Source organism: Cygnus olor, chromosome 8 (assembly GCF_009769625.2).
Source record: "Cygnus olor isolate bCygOlo1 chromosome 8, bCygOlo1.pri.v2, whole genome shotgun sequence".
In the NCBI taxonomy this organism is placed as follows: Eukaryota; Metazoa; Chordata; class Aves; order Anseriformes; family Anatidae; genus Cygnus; species Cygnus olor.
In genome coordinates, this window is record NC_049176.1 from 15,958,077 (window position 1) to 15,984,695 (window position 26,619).

General features: G+C 41.8%; 1 protein-coding gene across 3 annotated transcripts in view; it reads left to right on the top strand.

Moving 5' to 3' along the window:
* Positions 1–17,782, top strand: part of EDEM3 (ER degradation enhancing alpha-mannosidase like protein 3) — a 33,417-nt gene extending 15,635 nt beyond the window's left edge. The window contains exons 10-21 of one of the 3 annotated variants that reach the window (XM_040566462.1): positions 1,005–1,130; positions 1,690–1,773; positions 3,265–3,348; positions 3,891–4,015; positions 4,540–4,705; positions 8,887–9,041; positions 9,828–9,981; positions 10,601–10,795; positions 11,577–11,742; positions 12,243–12,428; positions 13,293–13,340; positions 13,981–17,782. In XM_040566462.1, the coding sequence (XP_040422396.1) occupies positions 1,005–1,130; positions 1,690–1,773; positions 3,265–3,348; positions 3,891–4,015; positions 4,540–4,705; positions 8,887–9,041; positions 9,828–9,981; positions 10,601–10,795; positions 11,577–11,742; positions 12,243–12,428; positions 13,293–13,340; positions 13,981–14,384 (1,893 nt within the window). In that variant the 3' untranslated portion in view covers positions 14,385–17,782. The remainder of the gene's footprint in view (positions 1–1,004; positions 1,131–1,689; positions 1,774–3,264; positions 3,349–3,890; positions 4,016–4,539; positions 4,706–8,886; positions 9,042–9,827; positions 9,982–10,600; positions 10,796–11,576; positions 11,743–12,242; positions 12,429–13,292; positions 13,341–13,980) is intronic. The other 2 variants (XM_040566463.1, XM_040566464.1) reach the window with 2 other exon arrangements.
* The last annotated feature ends 8,837 nt before the right edge of the window (positions 17,783–26,619 follow it).

A 26,619-nucleotide genomic window follows, 5' to 3' on the forward strand; every position in this document is an offset into this window, starting at 1 on the left:
AAAACAACAAAAGAGCTTCTTGTTAAGAACTGTCCTGAAGCAATGGAGATCTGAAAATCAAGATCAACCTTGCATTGCATTTGCAGATCCCAAGGCCTAGTATACATTTATGTATACTTATAAACTGAAGATTAGATTACATTATTTTGTAAGATTACTAAGTAATTTTGTCAGCATTGTTATTCTTTCATGAAAGATTATTCTTTCTTTTGAAAATAGCAATGTCCAATAAAAACATTTTATATCATAAAATGATTTATACAGCATGACTTTTATATCATACACAGTACTTAAATTGGATAAAATCAGTAGCTAAAGGCCTGTTGCAAAACTTGAAGTGTAATGCTTATTTTATATATACTCGCCTTTTAAAGCCGCCATTATTATATTTACCTTCAATTATATCTGTTAACTGTGCTTCCTATTGTTTCGGCTCATGCTCATGATTTACCCTCTGTGCTTCTGAAAACAAGTAAGACAGCTATCTTGAAAAGAATAGGATTGGAAATCAGAAAGCTGTCAAGTGAGCTAGGGGTTTTTTAAATTGTTTTCAGCAATTAAGTCCAGTTGCTTTGGTTTTGTTTTTTTTAAGCCTACTTTTCCCCTTCTCCTCCTGAGTTGTACTTGCCTTTGAATTCTCTTTTATTCAGAGAAAGCAATTTCAGCTTTGTTTAGCATGCACTTAAGGTGCAGTTGTTTAGACTGAATCTTTAACTGTGATAGTTGCTTGTTGAGTATACTCATGGCTTTTGAGTATACCTTTTTATGTGTGTTACTTGGAAAATGTGACTTGTATAGCATGTACAGTACTGTGGAGCATTGCAATAGCTGGTACCCTTTTGGTTTGCCAAGCTAGAAACTACTCTGTATTGCCAAATGCAATAATGATTGAGTGTGTGGTACTGGTCCTTTCATTGAAATAGAATGCCATAGGCTCGTGATCTAAATCTGTCTTGTAAAACACATTGATAACAGAAAAATAACAAATTTATTTTATTTGTCAGCACTACGATGCCATAATGAGATACATTAGCCAACCACCTCTCCTTCTTGATGTTCATATTCATAAACCAATGCTAAATGCTAGGACCTGGATGGATTCTTTGCTAGCTTTCTTTCCAGGATTGCAGGTAAGGTTTAAAACCCATGTGCAGATTAATTTTTATAAGTAATAAGCCGTTAAATAGACTGGATATGTAATCAACAAGTCAAGCTTAGTAACTTGGTTTTCAAAGAAATTCATTTGGAATTTCTGTACTCACTCCTTTTATTTATATGCTATGATGCAGGCTGACTTACATCCAGAAAAGTATGTTCATATGATTCACTTCCTTCACTCCTAGTCATGAAAACACTTGAATTAAGCTGCCTTTTCAATAATCTAGAGACAAGTTTTCTAGCTTGTGTGCAAGTTACACCTTTAAGATGAACTAAATCACGTTTCCACCACGCTTATCTGTAAATGGTAGTGATTGTTTCTCTACACAGGCAGTAGTCTTAATGACCTCACTGATTTTGCTTAAAAAGCTCTTATGAAATATCTGTGACGTACTCTGAAATAAGGTAATACAATGTGTATCTGCTGGGAATGTAGAAATTCGTGTGTGGCTTTACACAGCAAGTGTGCCTAACTTTGAATATTATTTGTATGCGTGGTAAGTTTGTGTTAATTTTATTATTGAATTTTAGGTGTTGAAGGGCGATATTCGACCTGCTATTGAAACTCATGAGATGCTGTATCAGGTTATAAAAAAGCATAACTTTCTTCCTGAGGTAAGGTAGTTTTTTTTATCATGTAAATTGATTCTTACCTTACATTGAGCAGTATCAGACATACATTTGAAAAAAATAGTAGGTTATGCGTCACTAAAACCAAAGGCATGCTTCCACAGCATTCTTACACAGTTTACAGTTCTACATGTATGACAATAGGGATACGAAATATTTTTCCTTCAGTTAGGCTGTAATTAGTACAGTAATAATAACTAACAGTTGCTTAGACTTTATATTTCAGCCTTTCAAAATTGATTTTGACTCATTTCAATATGCAAAGTTTATATAAACACATGTGGTTGTAGCTGCTTAGTAACATAGTAGCATTAATGCTAAAAATCAGTCATCTTCATTAACCCAAGGAAGGAAATTGAAGGCTGAATTGTTCAGAGAATGTTCTGAAATCTCATATAATGTTCCTGAAAGTAGGAACAAGAATTTGTCTGTAGATACTGCATGTGCAGTCTTTGAGTGAGTTAATTCTGCACAAAAAATCTTGCTTACCTGTTGAAGTATGTCATTCTGTGATGACCCAGAACCTATGAGAGAGCTTCTGACTCTTGGTAATTTTGACTTTCATCTGGTACTAGTTTGTTTCTTTGAGAGGATATTTTAGTTAACGTTACTGTGGAAACAGAGACCAGAAAATGCTCTCCAGTCACTGGAATGATTTTTTTGAGTACTTTTGTAATGATATGATTTTCTTCCTTAGGTTTTTGTGGTTCTTTTTTTTTTTTTTTAGTGCTTTGTATTCACAAAGGAGATTTTGAAAGATCTGTTAGTGGTATTTAAGCCGATATTGTATCCCCCTCAGCAAAGACTTGGTTTAAACTCTATTAGAGACTAGTAGTGTGTGTAAGTCATCACAGAAGCGACTTCTGCCAGTGCACGTTGAGAGTGAATAAGCAGACTAGGAAATTTTTAGATAACTGACTTCTGGTCTCTGGTATTTCTTATGTCAAACAGCTGTTTACAATCTGTCAGTCTGAAATGACAATTTAATGCACTGGAAGTGTCAGGTGGTATGTATGTTTGCAGAAATGGTATTTCTTGAAGCTCTGGTTGGTCTCTCTATGGCAACCCTGCACCAGGCTACTGTGGTTGGCTTGTAGCAGCGTGCTGGTGCAGGTGGGAGCAATGGGTGGCTGTGTGTTCCCTCCTGGGGCTGGAGCACAAATTCTCATCTGGCACCTTTTGCCTTCTGAAAGCCCTGCGGGACTCCACTTGCTGGACATTTCTAAGAGGCTGGATGATGTCAGGACTCCTGTGCTGACACAGCTTAAATCTTTCTTGTACTAAATATGCTACAGCACTGTTTTAGGTTTGGTCTCAAGTGAACTAACTAAAACGAGGTTCTTGTGGCCTCCTGAAATTGATGTTGGGCATCAGTCCTCCGCTGGTATACTTCAGCTGTTGTAATATGGTTAACAGAGAATTCAAAGTAAACCCATGTTTGCTTTTATCTTGCATTGTTTTTTTCTTCTTCCTCAGGCTTTCACAACAGACTTCAGAGTTCATTGGGCTCAGCATCCTTTAAGGCCTGAATTTGCCGAAAGCACTTATTTCTTGTATAAGGTAAGATCAGTTTCATTTCTCTTTTGGTTGCTTTTTCTTGCACCTAGAATTTTGTTGGCATTGTAATTCAGTTACGGAATGAGTAGCCTATCTCCAGCTTATTTTATCTACCGGAACCAGTTCTGTATATAGACAGGACAGAAGTATTATTGGTATCAAAAATTGTTCTAGTAATTTTATATGCCTAGAATTAAAAAAAAAAAAAGTCATTAAGTGACAAAAGTCCATATTTTCAAAGATTTGCTGATCTCTTAGATCGTGTAGAGACTTAAGAACAAAAGCTACTTGTACCTTGCAGAGTAACGCCTAATGTCTTGGGTTTCTGTAAATACTTTCATGTGCTTATCTGTGTTTCTGCGAAAGGTGACAGTGTTGTACCTCAGAGGTCCTATTTGTGACTGTTTAGCTCCTATTGATAAATTAGGCCTTACTGGCATCTAAGAAGCTATGAAAACAATATATTACAACATGAAAATGAAAGCAGCTAATTGTGAAGTCCGAGTATGCCTAAATGTTGTTTGTTGTTGTTGTTGTTTTAATAGGCTACTGGAGACCCTTACTATCTAGAAGTAGGAAAAACACTCATTGAAAACTTAAACAAGTATGCAAGAGTACCTTGTGGGTTTGCAGCGATGAAGGACGTTCGTACAGGAAGCCATGAAGACAGGTGAAAGCTTTTGCAGTATTTTTTTCTATGAAATTGTATGGGGAAAAAAAGTCTATTTACCCTGTTGATAAAATTGAGTTAATTGACTTTTGAGTAGCTGTCCGTCTTCAGGTTGATAACCAGGTCTGAAATTATCCATATTTGTCATAGTCTGTAAACTATTTCCATAGTTTTACAGATTCTTTTACATAAGAATGTTTTTAGTTTAATAACCTTTAATTTTATAGCACACTTTCATTAGATTCAGAGCAGTAGATTAATTACTTTCAAACAAAATATACTTCAAATCTAGAAGTTTCTAAAAAAAAAAAAAAAGAATATTTGCTTTTGTGTAATGCTGTTTTGTATTGAATATGCTGAATCATTTCATTCCAAATGTAGTTTTCTTCTAATGGAGTAAAGTTCAATAAGAATAGTCATGAAGACTTCAGAGATGGAGCAATATGAGTATTTCTTTTACTGACATTTTAGAACAATGTGTATCTTAAAGGGCATCTGTTTTTTTTTGTTTGTTTTTTCCATAGAATGGACTCTTTCTTTCTGGCTGAAATGTTTAAATATCTTTACCTGCTGTTTGCTGATAAGGAAGACATGATTTTTGACATAGAAGATTATATATTCACTACAGAAGCTCATCTATTACCACTTTGGCTTTCCACTACAAACCAAACCATCTCTAAAAAAAATACAGTAAGTAACCTCAGGTTTAATGGTGCTGTAGATCGGTTCCTTTTTTGAGAGGAAATGGAAGAAAAATCATAGTTTGTAGTATGCTAGTTTTGACAGTCTGTTTTGTCTGAACTGTTTCATCATATTAACACTGACAGTCACATGCATCTGAATAATGTTTCCATAATCAGATTCTGCACCACTCAGTCTTGAGAAAAAGGTTGTGGATTATTAGCGATATTTAAAAAGGATCACTCTTTGTCTTGGGTTGTATAAATTTTAAAATCACATGCTTTGATATTTTTATCTTCACATATATTTTCTCTTATTTTTCTAAAACATTTGCAACAACATTCCGAAGTCTTTTTGTTGCTTATTTTACTACACAGGCCCTTTGCAGATTTTCAAAGATTTTTGAGACTTCTGCAAGGTTAATTTGACAAGATAGTTATAGCTTTTGAGATGTTTAATTGTTCTAGTTTGTGTGATATGCATCTGTTATGTAAATGTAAGACTATAAATGTGTTTATAAATTATCTTCACCTTCCAAAATACCTTATGTTACTACAGCTGTGTCTTGAAGCATAGAAACGCTTCTCTTATTTTTATGTTCAATAACGTGGTATAGTTTATTTATAAATGAGTGTCATAAGGTTGGGTTTTTTTTTTTTTGTTTCCTGATGGTGGGATATCCTGCACTCTTTGAAGTGTTCTTTTCTTGAACATCATCTTTTGTCTTTGAGTTTTGGAAACAGGGATTGTGAAGGAATTGCAAATGGATTTAAAATGGACAGCATGTATTACCGAACTTTTTCAACGCCTCTAATGTAAACGTTTTTTTTTGCTGCTTTTTTGTTGGTGGTGTGATCAACGTTTTTCAAATTATGCACAAAGTTCTTCAAAGGTTTTTAAAGATCATTTTATATAATTTTCATTCCCAATATGAAAAGGTGATTACTTCTGAGATGCTCAGGATTCCCACAGCTGATGCTTTTATGAAGTGCTGGCCTAATGTATGTGGTCTTCTTGACAATAACAAATGTTCAGTAAAAAGCCAAAGAAGAGGATAGAGTAATTTATTTGAATGTAATTATCTTAAGCGTTGTTAAGTCTGAATTACAAATGTGCTTAACACAAATCTAAGAAAGTTTCCATTTAGTATGTTGTTGACAACATGCATGAAATGTACCCTTAGTGGAAGAGGATCAGGTCAGGGAATTCTTAAGCAAACTGAACGTTCATAAAGTTCATGGGCCCTGATGGGATGCACCCATGAGCGCTGAGGGAGCTGGTAGATGTGATTGTGAGGCCACTCTGTATAATCTTTGATTGATCCTGGCAACTTGGAGAACTGCACAAAGTTTGGAGGAAAGCAATTGTCACTCTTGCCTTCCAGAAGGGCAGGAAGGAGGACCCAGGGAACTATAGGCTGGTCGGCCTCACCTCGAACCCTGAGGAGGTGATAGAACAGCTCATCCTGGAAACTATTTCCAGGCACATGAAGGAAAAGAAAATCCTTGGGAGCCAGCATGGTTTCACCAAGACGAAGTCATGCTTGACCAACCTGATAAGCTTTTATAATGAAATCATCAACCTGATGAGGGTCAGGCTGAAATCACCAGCCTGAGGAGAGATCAGTGGGTATTGTTTTCCTGGACTTCAATAAGGCCTTTGACACTGTCTCCCATAAGATCCTCATAGAGAAGCTGTTGAAGTATGGGCTAGATGAGCAGACCAGGATCAAAAATTGTCTAAATGGCTGGACCTGGAGGGTGGTACAGTCTAGTTGGAGGTCAGTGCAAACAGAGTACACCATGGGTCCAGTCCTGTTTAACATTTTCATTAACAATCTGGATGATGGTTGGGGTGCATCTGCAGCAAATCTGCAGATGATGCAAAACTGGGGAGAGTGGCTGACTCGCCAAGGGCCGTGCTGCCATCCAGAGGGACCATAACAGGCTGGAAAGGTGGGCTGACAAGAACCTCCTGAAGTTCAGCAAGGAGAATTGCAGTGTCCTGCACTTGGGGAGGAACAGCCCCAGGTACCAGGACATGCTGCGGCCGCCGAGCTGGAAGGTAGTGCTGCAGAAATGGACCTAGAGGTCCCGGCTGTGACACCAGGTTGAACGACTCAGCAGTGTGCCCTTGCTGCCAAGCAAGCTAACGGTATTCTTGGCTGTATTAGGCAGAGTATTGCCAGCAGGTTAAGAGAGGTGATTTGCTCTGCATGGCACTGGTGAGGCTGCACCTGGAGTACCCTGCCCAGTTCTGTGCAAGAGAGACCTGGACACTCTGGGAAGAGTCAAATGTAGGGCCACCAAGATGATGAAGACTGTCCAGTGAGGAGAGGCTGAGGGAGCTGGGATTGCCCAGCCTGGAGAAGTGGAGGCTCAGGGGGAGCTCATCCATAGAATCATAAAATATCCCAAGTTGGAAGGGACCCATAAGGATCATTGAGTCCAACTCCAGGCACCACACAGGCCTACCCAAAAATTCAGACCATAAGACTGAGAGAACAGTCCAAACACTTCTTAAACTCTGACAGGCTCAGTGCTGTGACTGCGTCCCTGGGGAGCCTGTTCCAGTGTGCGACCACCCTCTCAGTGAAGAACCTCTTCCTGATGTCCATGTCTCTAACTACCTGCAGGGAGCTGTGGAGAGGATGGAGCCAGGCTGCTGCCAGCGGTGCCCAGAGGCAGGGCCCAGCCTGGAGCCCCTCAGGCAGCATATCAGGGCTGGGTGGGTGCTGAAGTCCTGTCACAGGCTGCCCACAGGGGCTGTGGGGACTCCTCCTTGGGGGGCTTCCAGAGCCACCTGGACGTGGGGCTGGGCACCAGCTGGGGGGGGCCCTGCTGGCCTCAACAACCCCATGAAGGGGCTAAAAGGCTGTGAAGCTGTGTTACTTTTTAATGGAATTCAGCTAACGTGGAAAAAAAATGGATAGGAAAAATAGAATGTGTAAACATATTTTTAATGTAAACACAGTGAGCTGAAATGTCTATGAGATAGTTGGTAGTAGCAAGCCAACATCCTGTTTGTATTTATTCTTGTAAACAGGAAAGGTCGTACCGTACTATGCTGGAACATGCAATGTACTGTAAACCTTTCTGAAGTGACGTGACTACCGTTGGTCACACCAAGAGCAGAGATACTTGAAAGTGTTGATTCCAGTAAGCTAATAGCCTTTTAGATCTTTTTTATTTTTATTTTAGGAAGCCTTTAAATAGATGTTTTTAATTAGCTAATACATTGTAAACAGTGTTGTTTTTTGTAAGTAAATAAATACTACCTTAATTTTTATAGGTGGGAAAATTAACTTGCCGGTTATCCAATGTGTTATTTGCAAGCAGTGCAAAGAAACAAAGTGGAGACTAAATATGGCTCCACTTTTTCCACTGTACACACGCTCTACATGATTTCATGTAACAAAACAGTGATTTGTGCAAACGTTAACTGTCATCTTTTCTGAAAATATAGAATGCTAGAATTATATATAGATACATCCTTGCCCCTTCACAAGCTTACAAGTCTGTATAATTCCTGATGAGGAGAATCTTTTGTTCATAAAAAAGTTTTCAAGAAGCCCCTGGTTTTCCTTTTGTAATATTCTTTATAAACATGCGTTTAACTTTACGATGCATGGCTATTGTGGTATTTTATGAACGAAGTTGATCTCCTACAATATTTTGTAGATTCTTTTTTTTTACCCAAAGGAAAGATGTGACATTATTAGTAATCTCAAATAAGAATTGCTTAAAGCCTGCAGCTGCTTCATATGGCATCAAGGCAATAACAAAGAAATTGTAATTACTTCCTCAAGTTGTCAAGCTTGTGAAGGTACGGGGACACTAGATATGTCATGAGCAGGCTTGAGAAATACTGTGTGCTGGTAGACAAGTAACTGTGCAAAACAGTTCTAGAAACTGAATGCAAGATTGTCAGATTACAAATTGGAAACAATGCCTTTATTGCCTAAAAAGGGGTTGTGGTGCACTGATTACTTTTTATCATTGCATGGTGAGGCACAGAAGAATTATGCATTTCTTATTTCTGGAAACTGTGTGGTTGTAGGACATTTATTGCATTCAACTGCTGTGTGTCCTGAGCACACTGATGACTTAAGGGTAGGCCTGTTTGTTGATTTTCTTCTTATAAAAATGTAACCTGCGTTTTTAATAGGTGATCTGTATCTTTCATTTTAGACTACAGAATACACAGAGCTGGATGACAGTAATTTTGACTGGACCTGTCCGAACACCCAGATCCTTTTCCCAAATGACCCAATGTTTGCTCAGAGTATTCGTGAACCTTTGAAAAATGTGGTGGATAAGAGCTGTCCTAGGGGTATTTCCAGAGCGTAAGATGAATATCTTCTGTCTTTTGTTACTGTAGGAATGACAGGAATAATGTCTGTTATGCGTGGGAGGAGAAATAGGAGGTCTACTGGAGCTTGCTGACCTTGAGCTTATAGTCTTTTTGGAATGGAGAGGCTAGCTTTGGGGAAAAACTAGTTTTGTCTGGCCTCATCGGCAATGCTTTGTTCATTTCCATCAGGAATTAGTGGATGTTTCAGAGCAAAAGGAGTTTAATGAGCCATATACTCCAAATGGAAATTGTAGCCCACGTACTACAGGAAATACATCTTCTGAATTTATAAAATTAATTCCTGTGGTTTCTTGAACAGTCCTGCAACTCTTTTCTGTAGTAAGAAAATAATGTTGCTGTACATAATTTCAGATATTTTGAAGAGCTTAGGTCAGTCTGAAATTGAAGTTGGTTATCCTTCTGACCATCTCTGTGATATTTGTGCTTCATGAGTAAAAAACTGAGTAGCAATTGTTAGGAAAAATGTTTTTTAATCGGTCTTATAATTACACAGACTACTTAGAAATGAGAGGCAGCATGTGATAGGTTCGTGTTATCAACATTTTGTGTTCTTTGTCGCAGTACAAAATCATCAAGAATATAGGCAGCTTCTAAAAAAGGCTGAGAAGTTCTCTGTTGAAATGTGTGCTCAACTTTATTCCAAAAAATTGTAATCTTGTGGTGATAGGAATAACCTGTGGAAGTTGTGTGAGAGTTATGTTTCAAGAATAATCTTTTTTCTTTTTATAAAGCTTTGATTTCTGATATCTTTTGTCAGAGAGGAGAGTTTGGGAAGTGGACCAAAACCACCATTAAGAGCCAGAGATTTCATGGCCAGTAATCCTGAGCATTTGGAGATACTGAAGAAGATGGGAGTCAGCTTGATCCATCTCAAAGATGGAAGAGTACAATTAGTACAGCATGCAGTGCAAGTAAGGCCCAACAGTACCTCTTTTGAAAACTTCTAGTAAAATCGTACTAGCTATGATATTTAACATTTTGAGGTTCAGGAGGGACAGACTGACTGGAAAGGGGAGGGAGCGCATGAGGTGGATGTGCAGCTGTATTTAGCAGGTTTATATGCTGTTAATATTTTGTCAGTAACACTTTTAACTAATCTTCCATTAAATTAGATGGAGGCTTTTCATGCCCAAGTAATGTAGTTAATAGGGTCTTATCTGAAAATACAAAGTTTTCAATGTTAGGTATTTCTATTCATTTAGGAGTTCTAATTATTCACAGATTTTTAGTCTGCAGTGTGGTGAAATTGCTAAAAAGTTAAATTCCAGTTTTGAAATGGTGAATAAATGCCAAGAGCATCCACTCTGTATCTTAAAATCTTTGTAGCATTGAATGTTTGCCAACAGTACTGTTTTGTGAGGAAACTGATATAAAAACAGAGCATTATTCTGAACCATTAAAGTACTAACATATGTGATGTAAATGGTGGCCCAAGCAAAGCTAACTTTCATTTTTTTTTCTCCAAGTTTGTCAGACATTTAGGATGAAACTTTTATTATTTCGAAACTTTATTATATCTTTACTCTTTAGGCAGCAAGCTCACTTGATGCTGAAGATGGCTTACGGTTCATGCAGGAAATGATCGAACTCTCCAGTCAGCAACAGAAAGAGCAACAGCTACCTCCTCGTGCTGTTCAGATTGTTTCCCATCCATTCTTTGGCAGGGTGGTCTTGACTGCAGGACCAGCACAATTTGGGATGGATTTATCCAAACACAAATCAGGGGTGTGTAAGATGTATCTGGGATCTGTTTTACAGTGCTTTATGTTACTTTCCATATTGCTGAAGCCTAAATTTTACAATATTGATACTGTTTCAGGGTAGCTAGGTAGAGTGTGATTAATTAATTACAGGGGTTAAAATGACAAGGGTGCAGCAAGACAGAACACATTTTTTTTAGATGAGTGGCTTATCGGTCTGTAGCCTGTGTTCTGCTCTTGAGCCATCAGTCATGATTGAGGACTTAATATACATGCATAGTATGACTTTGAAACAAATTCATATAATTCGCAGTGCATTTCTCAAGAGGTGCTCAGTTATAAGGGATGGTTTTCCTAATATGTCAGCCGTGATTTCACAGAAGCCCTTTTAGAGTAGGCTATTGTTTTCATAAGCTTTCATAAAGGCCTGTATCTAGATGGAAGAGGAAAATACCAGAGTCAGTGGTTCGTATTAGAAGCAGCAGGAGAACCGCATGACTTTGTTGGGCAAGATACAGCCCAACAGATGAGTCCCAGACTGCCAGTTCACAGAAGAAAATTTTCCAGAGACGATAGTTCACGGGTACAGACGAAATATGAATATAAGAATTAGGTTTTCACGTGGCAGTTCTTTGCTGCTTATTTCAAGGTCCAGGGTGTGAAGATTACCTGTGCTGACAGAAGATACTAAATGCATTATATTAACTGGAAGAAAAAAAACTAAAAAGCTCAGGAATCTTTTGCAAGCTTGAGCGTACTGCTCTAATTCTCTCTTGCTTTGTTTTTGGTTTTGTTTTTCCACACAGACAAGAGGATTTGTTGTGACCATTAAGCCATATAATGGTTGTTCAGAGATCACTAATCCTGAGGCAGTGAAAGAAAAAATTGCCTTGATGCAAAGAGGCCAGTGTATGTTTGCTGAAAAGGCACGAAACATTCAAAAAGCTGGAGCAATAGGAGGCATTGTTATTGGTAAATAAGATTTTAATTCATTTGTATAAATGTAACCTGTATTTTACAGATTTGATTATGTTGGAAAGCTGACAAGAAGCTGCTAAACTCGCTGAAATGACGGTATTCCAACACAAACTGTGCTTTCAGAAGACAAAGAAATGTTTTGCTTATGTCTGTTTGTGCATGAAGTGTAACCAAACCAAGCATGATGGGTGATTGTCTCTGGTTTTACAGAGTAAAGTTGTTATTTTAAAGATCACTGAGTGTTGGAATAATGCTATCTAGTAACTATTGAGGCAGACTTAAGGTACAAAGTAAATGAAAAAATGGTAAGGAGTACAAGTACACAAGTTGTTGGGTTTTTTTTGCTTTTTGCACCTGATTTACTATTACCTGCGAGGAGTCCTTAACTGACTGGGCAGTAGGAAGCTGCTCAAAAAGTCTGCTGAACTTTGAAGTTGTAGTCTGTTTATCTACCAGAAGGGTTTGCTAGCTTTTTCTTCTGTGTGTCTGGCTAGATGACAATGAAGGAAGCAGCAGTGACACAGCTCCTCTCTTCCAAATGGCCGGTGATGGAAAGAATACAGATGATATCACAATCCCCATGCTCTTCCTCTTCAACAAGGAAGGAAATATTATACTGGATGCAATCCGGGAATACGAGGCAGTGGAGGTGCTCCTTTCTGACAAAGCAAAAGACAGAGGTAAGTTCAAAGGTGTTTTTATACAGAAGTAACTTCTAGCTGTGCCATTGAATGATGTGAAATGTCTGAGAGTGATTTCTATTGCTACCCAGAGGTGCAATATTAAAGGTGCAAAGGTTATTTGGTAATGTTAGTTTTCTGTTTGATCTTAGTATTAGTTTTGTTATATGAAAGCCATTATCTGAGGGCCTCCCTCCCTGCACCCCGAAGTTAACATTAACATCCAGAAATGCTGTTCATAAGTTAAATGTCAGTTTAACTAATGAGACAATACAGTCCTTTGGGTTCCTTTTGAACCCTTTTTGTCATGATCTGCTTTGAAGTAGTATCAGAAATAGCACAAGTGTTTTCAGTGCCCTACATTGTAAGCGTAGCTCCCCAGTGACATTCTTGGTACCCAAAAGGAAAGAGACAGCTATTATAACTGCTTTGCCTGTCAAAGCAAAAGTGGTTATCATGCGAAATAAGGTTGCTGACCTCAGGTGCTTTTCAGTTTTTGCGTTTATAATACAAGAAAATTGCAAGCTAGTACATATCAAATTAAAACATTTGTGTACGGCAGAAATTTCTGTGTTTTCCTTTTGCAAGCTTTCCTGGTAGTATTGCTTTATCTGAGCAGAGTATGTGAAGAGCTAGTATCTCTAGTAAACTAGTGACAGCATTTATTTTCTGCCCATTTGCAAAGGTGATATTCTGAAAGCTCCAATACTATTTTTTCATGGCTGCTTACAAATTCTTCTTGTCTGTAACTATGGTTAAGCTGGTCTAACAAACTACTAAACACAGAAGATAGTTCTGCATTTGAGAATTTGTAATACATATTTGTTTCTTCCCTCCTCCTTGTGCTTTCGTTTGGAATCCCAGCAACAATCTTTAAAGGTAAAACGATTCCAAACTACATTATTGATAGCAGTAAGTATCCTGTATTAAAAATGGCATATACAGTTAAACTCCCTAGAGGTCTTGAAATAATAGCATCTTGTACACTAGTTACAAGAAATTTGTGTGGTTAAATTCAGACAGCTGCTGGAAATTTATAAGCTAAATCAGTGCTAGACACATCAGTGTTGTTTTGAGTGGAACTATGAGGAGGGAGGCTTTCACTCTCTTTAGTTCGTAGGTTAGTAAGCTGGTATAACTCTGTATCTCCCACTTCCTCACATGTGGCATCGTGGTGGATCTGGGAGTGCTTTCAAACTCATCATTAAAGTTCAGCGCACACAGTGGATGCTAAAGTATTTGCTGAAGTCTGGAAGGGAACTACGAAGCGCTAGTCTAGGCAACTAGCACTGGCCCAGAAATCATGATTCAGGTTTTGGAAACCAAAACTAATCTCACTAGACTGCTTGCCCTTTCTAATGATTAAATGTTTTCCCTCCCTTCCCTCTGTAAAATACATTCCTTAGTAGCATTAAGTTTTCGTATCAACAGAAAGTTTGCGCTTCCTTAAGTAATAAGGTCAAAGGAAGTGATCTTGCTTTTGAATTTTATAATAAAATGCTACCTTTCTATTTTTTTCAAAATGCCTTTTCTTTCTCTTCCCCTCTCAAAGACTTGGAAATGGAGAATATGGACCAGAAATTATCTGAAAATGATTCACATAAACAAAATTCTGAAGAAGCTTCTTCAGCATCTCAGGATGTTGTTGCGGTCAGTGAGGAACCAGAAGGAGAAAGCTCCGATGTTACTGACCCTGATTCTTTGTCTCCTGCTCATGCAGACAGTGACAGCGTTTCCATTTCAGATCAGGACTCCTACACCCCTGGAACTGATGAGGCTAGTACTCCAGAGCCAGCATGTATGCAAGGGGATAACCAGCCTCAGGAACAAAAGACCGAGACAGAGTCAAACTCCAAAGTTAACTGGGATAATAAAGTCCAACCTATGGAATCCATATTAGCAGACTGGAATGAAGATATAGAAGCATTTGAAATGATGGAAAAGGATGAACTATGACTTGTAATAATGACTTGTTAGTAAACAAATGGAGAACTCTTTGGGTAGAAGTGAGGCCCTGATGTCTGAGAACTAGAAAACATTCAGTATTGTGATGAGCAACCAGGTGTCACCTGGAAATTATTATATAAATCCAGCACACACTCTTGTTTTGATTTTTTCCTGTTTAAAAATGGGAACGTGCAATTGAAGCATTCGTATGGCTCCACTGCGTGGTGCTATTACCCCGGGAGGCTCGTCAGGGAACGAGCCCATCTTCTGCCTTCCAGGTGCCAAGGGATCACACGCTTTGGCCTCTGGAAAGCAAAAGTTAAATGCAGTGGGGCTAACATACCACATCAACGGTTTGGGCGGGAGCACTTGCTGTAGGCCAGCCACTGTTCGGTTGGAGTGAAGGTGCAATTTCACTGATCTCTACTCAGTTGAAAGCCTTCATTGCTAGCAGCAGGTGAAATCATTTCCGGTTGTTGTCTTTAAGACACTGGTAGAAGCAGTTTGATTTTGTTCTGACATATCATACTGAGACACAGTAGCGTTGCTCATCGCTCCTTCCATCTGTTACCATGAAGAATGACCAAGATGACTTGTGAGTTTTTCCTTCTGCTTTACTTTCAACTAGTGAAACTATATAAACTGAAGGCAGCGTGTGCTTTGTGAGCAGGTTCCATCAGGGAAACGAAGACAGTCCTGCTCATTTGGGATCTAACAGGTAAAGGTTCAAAGTGTGCTATGAAAGCTGTGTTTGAGATGGAGGTAAGGTGGATGGGGCAGATGTTGAGTACAGGCATTTCCTTTGGCCTTCCAGGTTGAAAAACCCAATCTACCCTGAGACGGTTTAAACTGGCAATAGTCTCTGAAAGGATACTAAACAGAATTAGATCAGCTATAACAAAAACTTCCTTTTTCTACAATTTTTATTCTAACAGCTTGACTTCATTGTCATTTTTATATGCAACTTCGGTATGTGTGATACTTAAGGCAATGAGGCCAGTACCAGTGGTGAAGTGCGACAGTTCTGGCTGTTGGGTCCATAGTTCAAAGTATAGTGGTGTGAATTGTGAGAATGACTGGTATGTTACTCTGGGCTTTGGGAGTTTGTAACAGATAAGTGTGGGTCCTAATTTGTTATCCCTATTATGAAAAGCATTATTTAAATAAAAATGGGGATGCTTAAACAGCTGAGATGTTTTGACTGTGTCCAAAGAAACTGCCAAAAGCTAATTAAGTTGATTTAGATAAACTGCTTGTTAGAAAATCATGGCTCAAAGAATTGTTTTATATCAAAGAATAAACTAACACTGCCTGTATGCTGCACCAGGCTAGAAATGAAGTTTATATTAATCTTTACAATGGATTTTTTAAAAACTGCCCAAATCTGAAGTGCGCCTTTCATTTAGCTGGTGAAATTATGCGTGCTGAATATGCAACTGTTAATTAGTACAGCCATACTGTATTTATTTATGTATACTAATGTACAGTATGAATGGAGAAATCCCAGGCAAATGTTGTATACATGTATACTTGACACTTGCTTTCAACAGGTTCAAGATGCACAGGCACCTTTTGAGAGCATGACAGTCAGTTGGAATACTATCTGTAAATTGAACAATAACTTTAAATCATTAGAGTAGGAGGTAATTTGGAGGAGGAAATGAAGCAGTAGCGGAGTAGTGAATAAGTGTCCTTTTAAAATAAATTAGCTTTCAAATGTAGTTATTCCTTTGCACAGCTAACTATGGAGGCTTGAACTGAGTGAGTAGGGTTTGCAGCAGCTGAGGTTTTTCAGTTGAGTTTTTTTTTTTTTATGTGGGTTTCTTCATGTAGGGAGTTTGACCATGGGAGCCTGTTAAGTGTCCTTTGTTACTCAGAGCCCCGCTCTTCGCCAGACACAGCGCTCCCCTGGCAGAGCCGGGGCTCGAAACCACACGGCCCGGGGCAGGCAGCTATGGCACTGAGAGCGCCTGGTGCCGGTCACGGGCCTTTGCCCGGCTGTGACTCCTTTGGTCTGCCAGTGCTTGGTGCCACAAAGGAGCACTTGCGTTCTCGTGCTCTTCGGTGTGGACTACGTCCTCATTAGTTCTTTTGGTGAAAATAAAATTATTTTTATAGGCATAGAGGTCCTCCAGTCATTATGTTAAGACTGTCAATATTGCAACTGAAGCTTATCTTTTTTTTTAACCTGCAGAAAATTTAGGTGTAGTTGTAAAATTTTACTAAAAGATTAACTTCTCCTTGCCACCACAAGCTCGTGGTTAATCACAGGTGTGGATGAAGCAGTTAAGGAAGGAAACCTCTCTCGTTTCAAGGGATTCTGCGTAATCCTGGAGCTCAGTATAGGTTTGAAGCATGGGTTTGGTGGTGGCCTACCTCAGATAACTGTTGCCCCCTTCCTTCTGGATTGATTTTTGTCGTTGTTGTTGTTTAAGTTTGTTTTACTTTCACTTGGAAATGATCATGAGAGCCATAGCCACGTTTCACAGGTGGGGTTCATGCTTGGTTTACAGAACTGAACTGGGTAAAGTTGGCCTTTTGGGAAAGAAGAGTAAATTGGGGGGGGGGAAGAGGGGACAGTTTTGTTCAGGTTATTTTTACTTTGTGTTTCTTTATGAGGAAATAAGCTGTATTTAACCTTTTCATATCATGCTGAAAGTAGTTCAATTTCCTGTCACTGTCATCTTAAAAAGCAAAAAGAATGTATTAATCTTTTTTTAATCTTTTGGAGTTGGGGAGTAAGCGTTCTTTCCAAATTTTTAAGACTGCTCCATGTGGAATATTGCTCATGCATCACTAATGGATTATTTGTCTGGTATTGTACATTAATTTGTATAGTATTGAACACTGAAGAATTCAGGAATCTGAGATGGAACTAGCACTTGCTCCATGCCATGTAATTCAGATTAGCCAATTAATTTCTCATTTGATATTAGAGGAATATTCTCAATTGTTTACATTTATTGTTTGTTAATGAAGTTCTAAAACAAGCCCAGCTTTGTTTCTCCTCCTCGTGCCAGCATACCTGAAGGTATTAACATCAGTCATGAGTATGTTGAGAAGTTGAAAATGGGCCATCTTATGCAAAAGGCATCACTCAGAACATAGGAAGAAAAAAAAAAAAACATTCTGTGAATGAAATATTGTATGTTCAGATTTTATAAGATTTTTTTTTTAGCCAGCCCAATTTACAGCCGTATATTTTCTTATGAAAGATGTCTAATAACAGGTGCTGTAACACTATTGTTGGGTTTTACTGTCTGGTGGTAAATGTATACAATATTTCTAAGGGCAACTATGTACTGTGATGTAAAAGTCTGGGCTAAAGTGTATATAATCTGTGTACATAATTGTGTACTTATTATAATTGCTGATTGTAAAGATTTAATAAAATGTAAATATTCTGGTCAAGCTGTTCTAAACTGACACTAGCTTCTGAATGGCCTGGCCAGCTGTGTTTACCTTGATTTTTTAATTATCCTTTTTAGCAAGGCCTGTGGTAGGGACACCAATACTGCTTGGGTTCTTCATTAATGATGCCCCTTAATGAGGGGCTGGTGCTGACTCTTGCCATGGACAGGGCTGGATGGGGCACAGGGAGGCAGGGATGGAGGAAGCAGCAGGCACCTCACCCTGCCAGGAACTTGGAAAGGGGGTGGTGTTTCATGAGGGTGGTCAAGCACAGGGACAGATACATGGCACTGTTATGTATAAATGATACATCAAATTTTATACTTCAAATTTGTTGTTTAGAGGGTCTGGTCTGGTAAGTCTCAAAGGAGAGATTTTTCCGTTACTGTGTTACTAGCTGTTCTGTGACACCTCAGTGTCCCGAGGAGGGCTATGAAGATGGTGAAGGGCCTATAGAGGGGAAGACGTATGAGGAGCAGCTGAGGTCACTGGGCCTGTTCAGCCTGGACAAGAGGAGGCTGAGGGGAGACCTCATCGCGGCCTACAGCTTCCTCACAAGGGGGAGTGGAGGGGCAGGCGCCGATCTCTTTAGTGACCAGTGACAGGACCCGAGGGACTGGAGTCAAGCTGTGACAGGGGAGGTTCAGGCTGGATGTCAGGAAAAGGTTCTTCACCGAGAGGGTGGTTGCATACTGGAACAGGCTCCCCAGGGACACAGTCACAGCACCGAGCCTGTCGGAGTTTAAGAAGCGTTTGGACTGTGCTCTGTCATATGGTCTGAATTCTTGGTCTAGACATGTGTGGTGCCAGGAGTGGGTCCTGGGTTCTTGTGGGGCCAACTCAGGATATTTTATAATTCTATGACCTCTGCTCCTGTGAGGCTTTGCATCGGGACTTCAGGCCTCAGAGTGTTTCAGAGCAAGGTACCTTCTGCCTTCCTCATTCCTCGAAGGCTCCTTAGAGCAGGATGTTCAAAAAGCATTTTGGTCTAATTCCCTTTGGCCCGCGGTTATCCTCCTTGGGGGCACATGTTGGAGGGCTGCAGGGAGAAGGAGGTGGGGAAAAGCCTGCACTGGAAGAAGATACGTGTAGAAGGAGAAAGGGTCTGAAAACCGAGGAATGAGAGAAGTTATTTGGTGCTGGGCTTGTAAAGTGAGGAATTGCCTTTTCCAGGGCTGGTGGTGGGTGCACAGGAGATGCTGTGATGGGGACAGCACAGGGGCATTGGGGTCAGCACACCTAGGGCACAGGTGTGCAGAGGCAGAGAAAGCCATGAGGAAGGCTTTTCACAATCCCATCCTTTGAAGCAACTTTTAACTGCCTACTTAATGAAATGATGTGACCAGTGCTAGTTTCTCTTCTGATGTGTGCTAAGTAAGAGAAAATGCAGCAGGGGTGAGGCTACAGCTGTGAAGTGATGCTGCTATCCCTCTTGCACACCCCATAGTAAAACTAGCTTTAATAATTACTTTATGGCAGTGGTTGTAGTGATGGGATGTAATGTGCAGGTCTGTAATTGGCTTCTCATGGGAATTTCTCAAGTGTGAGAGATTCAGTGTTGCCAACTCAATTTTTGCATTTCAGCTTTTTGCATCACCCAGCCCCGGGGGAATTTGGTGGCTCTGCCAAAAAATTCATACTCAGCTGCTGCTCATCCTAAAAACCATCATTCACGGTGGTCAGAAGGTGCCTGGGTCAAGAGTACTGCTTTCTTTCTAAGTGATCCATAAAAAGGTAGCATTGATCAACATTTCTAGCAGGCATGGTACCTATAAGATACCATTTGCCTGGGACTTTAAAACACCAGCGCAAAGTGAGTCCATCTTTAGCAATCCGTGGGTGCAGGGGAGGAGGGACGGATGCTGAGCACCAGCCCCTGCAGCTGGGCAGCACCAGGACCATCCCGAGCCCCTTCAGAGCCCCACTGGCTGCGAAACCCGGACAGACCTGAGGGCAGCAGTGCAAGTCCGAGAATGAGAGAAAATGCAGAAAAACAGTGTCACTGTTCCTTAAAAACCCTACCCGGCTATTTCTCTGCCTTCAGGACCTTTACTGGGTTCAGCCATTGTCTTTGCTTCGCTCCAGGCTATGAGTGCTGGGGTTTGTGCTCCAGCAGAGATGAAACACTGAGAAATTCGGAGATGGACGTGCTGAACTTGATGTGTTTTAGGATTTCCTCTATGGACCTCTTATGTGGCAATGACAGAGTAAGTGTTGATGGTTTAGGTATGTGCATCATCCCTGCTTACATGGCAAAAGCCACTTTCTCTGCTCCTCACATTCCAGTTTAAGAAAATTTGTGAACAAGTCTTAGCAAGGCATAAAGGAAAAAAAGGAACAGGATCTGCAGGAAATGTGAAAAAGGCATTTCCCACAAGTGATGGCTTCCACGGCTCTTTTATGTAACGAAGCACGTGGCTCTCATGTTTATTTTAGGGCTCGACACAGGCGAGCTGATTGCCAGCCAGAGAGCATCTCTGTTAAATGATGTCAATCTTCACTGCACCGGCATTACAGCATCATAAAAAATTACATAGCTGCTATTTTGGGTAGCAGCTCTCTCCGACTCAGTGAATAAATACGTCTCCATATGACTCACTCTGGGGGTTTATTAATAGACACAAAGTCAGAATGCCAAAACCTGAGAATATCTCTCTGTTCCCACACCTATCTTTCTAGTTCCTTGCAGCACTTGAGAACTTTTTGTCTCAGGATTATTATTATTATTATTTAGAGAGAGAAGGAACACATTTCCTGACTTCTGAAGGCTGGGGGTAGCATGCGGTGACGCAGGGAGCTTGGTGCCTCAGCCCAGTGCCCGCAGGGCAGCGCGCACACCACCCACACTGCACGCCAAGCTAATACCAGTCAGGAAAAGCCACCTTTCCAGGGGCCCGTTAAGGTGAGGCTGCTGCTCTCTTCAGATCTTTAAATGAATGCTCGAATCTCCTCTTTGCCTGATTTAAGCAGAAAGCATTCAGGATTGCAGAGCAGCGCTTTGCCCTGTAGCAGTCCGCGAGCAGCAGCCACCTGATACAGGCTTAGCTTTGGAGCTTGCAGCCCTGGGGGGGCTCGGTCATTCAAATGGCTTTTCAGTAATTGGGGTGAAGCTCATCAGTGAGGGTCTCCCACACAACAGGATGCATCGTCCCAGCCCCACCATGTTGAATGGCCATGCTCCAAGGGCGTTGTCTTTGACAGCACTGGCAACCCTTTAAAAAAAAAAAAATTAAAAAAAAGGCATGTTTTTAGCTCCTAAAAGATTCTGTCAGCATTCACAACCCTGCTAGGGGTGCATCCATGCAGGTATCTTGTGCTGGCCTTTACAAAGCAGGTGACAGGTTCCCAGTTCCATGCTTGTTTCTGATGATGCTGAAGAAGAGGAAGATGCTGATGATGACTGTGCCAATATCAAGCTCAAAGAGAGCATGTTCCTGTTTGGTGGGTAGAGGTATGCACCCCCTTTTAATAAACAAATAAATAAATAAATACAAAAGAAAAATGTGATTTTTTAAAAAATTCTACCATGGAATCACAGAATGGCCAAGGTTGGAAGGGACCTCTGCAGATCATCTAGCCCACCCCCCCCCACCCCCCCTGCAGAGCAGAATCACCTAGAGCACATTGCGCAGGATAGCAACCATATGAGTTTTGAATATCTCTGGAGGAGACTGCACAACCCTCCAGCGCTCTGTCACCCTCACAGCAAAGAAGTGCCCCCTCATATTGAACCTCCTGTGCTTCAGTTTGTGCCTGTTGCCTCTCGTCCTGTTGCTGGGCACAACTGAAAAGAGATTGGTTCCATCCTCTCAACACCCTCTCTTCAGATATTTATATATATTAATGAGGTCTCCCCCCAGTCTTCTCTTGTCCAGGCTAAACAGGCCCAGCTCTCTCAGCCTGTCCTTGTACAACAGGTGCGCCAGTCCTCTGATCATCTTAGGTGCCCTCCTCTGAACTCGCTCTGGTACTTCTATGTCCGACTTTTATTTTACGAACTTCCACATTTTAAAGTTCCCCTGAGCTGGGATTCAGCTCCCTTCACTGAACACTGTGCCTGAAGCAGCACAATAACTTATATATGATTTTTTTTCACTCTGTACCTACCCAACTTCTTAGGTAATGTTTGACCTCCAGGTTTCCTCCCCAGCAGGAAAGCAAACAGCCTGCCTGCACCTCGTGTCTCCTCATCCCACTGCCACAGGGCCTTCTTGCTGCACATATGCTTGCATTCACACAGCTCAGTAGGTGGCATTGGCTTTGGAAGATGTTCAAAATTTGTTGGGTTGGACCACGTCAGCTTAGAGGTGGTTGCACCAAGCACATGGTGCCCGGCGCCAGCCAGGGAATGAGGAGGTCATACTCCAGAGGGATCGGTTCACTTGGCAGGCTGCCAGAACCCAGGTCTGCTGGCTCTCAGTTTAGGAGACAAAGGCAAAATGGTCAAGGTAAAATGGACGTGTAAATCATGCATGTTGGACGTGGAGCCCGTGTGGAGTCATGCTCGGTGCTCTGAGAAGTGGCAAAGCCTGCTGGAGCTGTTGGTGGGCAGAAATGCCAACAGCCATTGGACTTCACTAACTTTGGTTTAAGACTTGTCTTAAATTCATTGCTCAGTGGATGCACACCTGAAGCAGCTGGAAGCCGCTCCAACCTGAAGGTCTGGTGTGTCAGCCGAGACAGTTCGGAGTGGAGCCAACGCTAACTCCAAAATCAAAGTGACAGCTAACCATCATGTTATAGTCTTGCCAAAGCTGAAATAGCTGAGATCTGAGTATTTGCCCTCATTCTGATTTTCATGCCGTAGTGGCAACATTTTTGGTGCCAACCTGCAGCCGCAGGGATGGCGTGAGCTCTCTTGTGCGGGCAGAGGTGCCTGTGGGCGGTGTGCTGAGGAGGTGCTCCGTGCAACCTGGGTTTGGAGGGTGTGTGGGGGGGTGCAGCCCTGCGGCGAGGCTCTGCGGGGCACGGTAAGGAGCGCTGAGCTGACTCAGGTGGTGGCCTGCATGGCGTGGGCCTCCTCCTGGCATACACCAAAAGCAAACCCTTCACCTCCAGAATGAATTCCCCAGCAGATGGGAAAGTGCCCCCACGCTATATTGGCAGTGGTGGTGATGCCCGCAAACCGCCCAAGGCTGAGCTCCCACCAGCAGTGCGGTCAAGCCCACCAAAGTCACTAAGCCTTGTACCTGCAATAATCGCATTGGGGTTTCCACATTAATACAGTGGGGACAAGCACCTGGTGGGATTAGTTACCATTTCAGGAGCCTGCCCTAATCCTGCTTTGATGTCAACAGCCGTGGTAGTTGTCAGATAATTAACCAGCCGCTTTGATGGGCCTTTTAAAGCGTAAAAGCTTCTGATTTCTCGGTTGTAGCAATTCGCCTGTCCATCCACCCGTCTGCCCTGGGGTTTTCCAGGCCACCCATTACCCACCATTGCTCCACATCGTGTCAGTGCCTGAGCCCCACACCAGCACCAGGCAAACCCAGCTGGGGCCCCGAGTCCTTTGCGTGGTGTCAGTGTGGCTCCCGCGCCTGCACGACCAGACGTGTTTTGGCGGGGTACTGCCAAGCAGATGTGAAGAGTTAGCGGAAAGGGGATTTTCTAAACGTTTCCAGACAGTCCAAGAAAACTTCCTAAAATACACTGGCTCCCACCAGCAAAAGCCTGCTTCTTCATGGTAAAGTGTGATGCTCCATTAAAAAAAAAAATAAATAAATAAATAAAAAAAAATTAGAGATGCCCAGAGCTTTCTGGTGGTTTCTAAAGAGCTGAGTTTATGTGGACATCGCAGAAAATCCCAGGGCAGCTCAGCGAGTCTGCCAGCCACACAGCCCATGGCTCCTGGAGGCGCCCCAGTTATTTATTATATTTATTATTTATTATCCAGCCTTCTGGAGGGAGGCTGGGAACTGGCGACCCAGCACAGCTCTCAGGCACTTTGGGACAGGGCATGCCCAAATATGGATTTACTTTTTTTTTTTTTTTAAATCTCCTTTTCATGAATGAAATTTGGGCACTGTGGTCTATTGCATGGGTGTTTCACACTGAGCCAAGGGAGGCATTTTGGCTCAGCTTTGGCCCCACCAAGCTGCAAGGGGACTGGTGCAGCCCCTGCTGCTGCTGTGAATCTCAACCCAAGGGCATGGGAGAGGAGCAGGTGAACTGGGTGCTCCTCTGCCTTACCCCGTGCTGCCAGGCCCAGAGTAGAAGGGGAAAAAAAAAAAAAAAATGAAAAAAAAAGTGCACGGCCTGTGTCCACATCTGAATGATGCAAGATGACACCCTGCAGCCTTCCAAGGTGAAAAAAGTAACAATATGGTTTTTTTGTTTATTTTTTTTAATCCCCAATTTAGATGTGAAGGCAAAGCCTTCGCGTCCTCCTGCCCACCACGACCAGCCCTGCCCCTTGGATGAGCTCGGCGCTGCATGGAGGGGCGGAAGGGCTGGGGAGGGGGCACAGGTGAAGAAAAACTCTCAGTAATAAAACGGAAATAAAAGCATCTGACTTTTACGTCAAAGTACATGCGTTATAACAGGGTCTTGCATGCAGGCTGAGCACCCCCAAGGTGCTCATGGCCAGGCTGGATGGGGCCTGGCAGCCTGGTCCAGCAGGAGCTGGAATCAGATGGTCCCTAGGGGCCCTCTACAGAACTACAAAATGCCTTCACCACGACCTTGTCCAAGATCCCCGACTATAGCTTGTAGCTAATTTAACGGTATGTCAGTCTCCTAAAGAAAAATTTGGCCTGGGATAATTTTCTTGATACTTCTTTTATAAGAAACATTGAAAATCCCATTTACTAATAAGCACAGCACACCAGATGCAAGCAGTTCTCCTCTGCCCACCCTCTTTTCCACCCTGAATATATTTGAGGCATGGTTCCACAGAGAGATGCATTTTAAGCTACAGTAATCAGCTTATATTATTATAGATCCTTAGCGGAGACATGTATGCAGACTTCTAATAGAATTTACTGGGACTTCTGCAAAGGCAGAAGACAGATTAAAGAGCAACATCCACCTGAGCAACCCTGTGGGGCTGCCTGTGCTATGCGCAAGTTCTTAAAAAGCTGGGGATAAGCCAAACGCTGGTTTTCAGCCCCAGCAGGGCCATGACCTCACTCTCAGGTGGTTTCCGTGGCCCACAGGGAGATCCATTTTTTCCCTCCTTCCACCTGCTGCACTGTGCTCACTCTGGACTTATTTTTTCAGCAAGCTGTAGCTCAAGGCTTGAGGAAACGGTTACCCTGCTTACAGTAAATTACCAGCACTGATCTTTGGTTTTCCATATCCCTAAGAGTTTAAGAGCAAGTCTCCAGCCTGACCAGGATGCTGGGTCAGCAGAAAGCCATCAGCCAACTTCTGCCCAGCACACAGAAGATGGTTGAAGAGCCATGGCCAAGGATTTGCTGACTTGATGCGAATAGGTGATGCCTCCCACGCCCCCCAACCCCCTCCTCTCTGCCCCTTCCCCCCAACTCAAGTCTGCCCCCATCTTCTGCAGAAGGTTAGAGCAAATTAAGTCTGCCAACCCTCACCCCAGTCCCACCAGCCACCTGGGGGAGGTGCTGGCCCCACATCAACGTCCAAGGTACCCACTGCTTCCCTCCAAACCTCCCACCCGTCCTCGTACCTCCAGGCCCAGCAGCAGGATGGGCTACCCAGGCATCAGCAAACGTGGTCCTTCAAAGGCACACCAGCCACATTACGATCTATACGGGAGACTAAAGTACTTGCTGCTTAATGTTACAAACACATTAAGTGCTTAGGAAAGATAGGAAGAGTGTTTCCGCTCTCACAAAGCTTCCACAATAACCATGCCATCATCAAGGAAAAAACAACAACAACAACAAGTTAAAACTATTAGCTGGCTGAAAGAAACTCTGTGTAGAAAGAGGCTGGTGTATTGACAGACCATGGAGTATCTGTAACACAGGATTTGTATGCAAAATTTATATAGGAGATGTTTGGTGTTTAGAAAATGAAATGTTTTAAAAGAAAGGACCCAATTCAATCACTCCTGCACAACTTGCAAAGGCTTTATAAAGGACTTTTGAGAGATGGATTTGTAGGACCAAGCCCCAGGACCATTTATTAATGAAAGTGTTCAAATAATTCAAATGCACAATCTCTTGACCCTCCTTAGCATGGCTACCTGCTCAAGAGCTGATGTAAAGCATGGAAAAAAATACATATATATATCATATGCAAGACTGCAGTTATCACCTGGAAGACTTTGTAACAGGTTAAATGGCTCTATAGCATCAAGACCCCAGGAGCCCTACCCAAGGATGATGTGATGGGAGGAAGGCAGTGAAAAATCATCTTCACTGAGGTCAAGATCTCTGGGATAGCTGCATTGCCAAAACTGCTGCCAAAATGGAGCAAAGATTCAGGGTCTGGCCAGCAACCTTTGACCATTAACAAGTTAAAGATGCATGTGGTGGAATGTGCCAGCGAGGACCCTGATGCTGAGCGTCTACATGGAAAACTACTGACACTACAAAGCACTTGAGTTGTCCCAGTCCTGTGATGGAGCAATCATTCAGCTCAAATTGAGGCTGACACATTCTCCCTACCACGCTGCCCCATCTGTGGCCAAAAGCAAAAGGAAAGCCCAATGTGGGGAAGGAAGCATAAGCAAACGGTGTTTTTTGACATATTCTAGGTGTAGCACAGCACTAATGGCATTGCCGGGGGGAACTCATACAAAATCTTTTGCCATGGATTGCCCAAACCCACTCAGAGTGAATGATGGAGGAAATCTCTTTAATGACGAAACTCCCTAATATTTTAGAGATTTTTAGAAGTCAGAAGGGATCTTTGA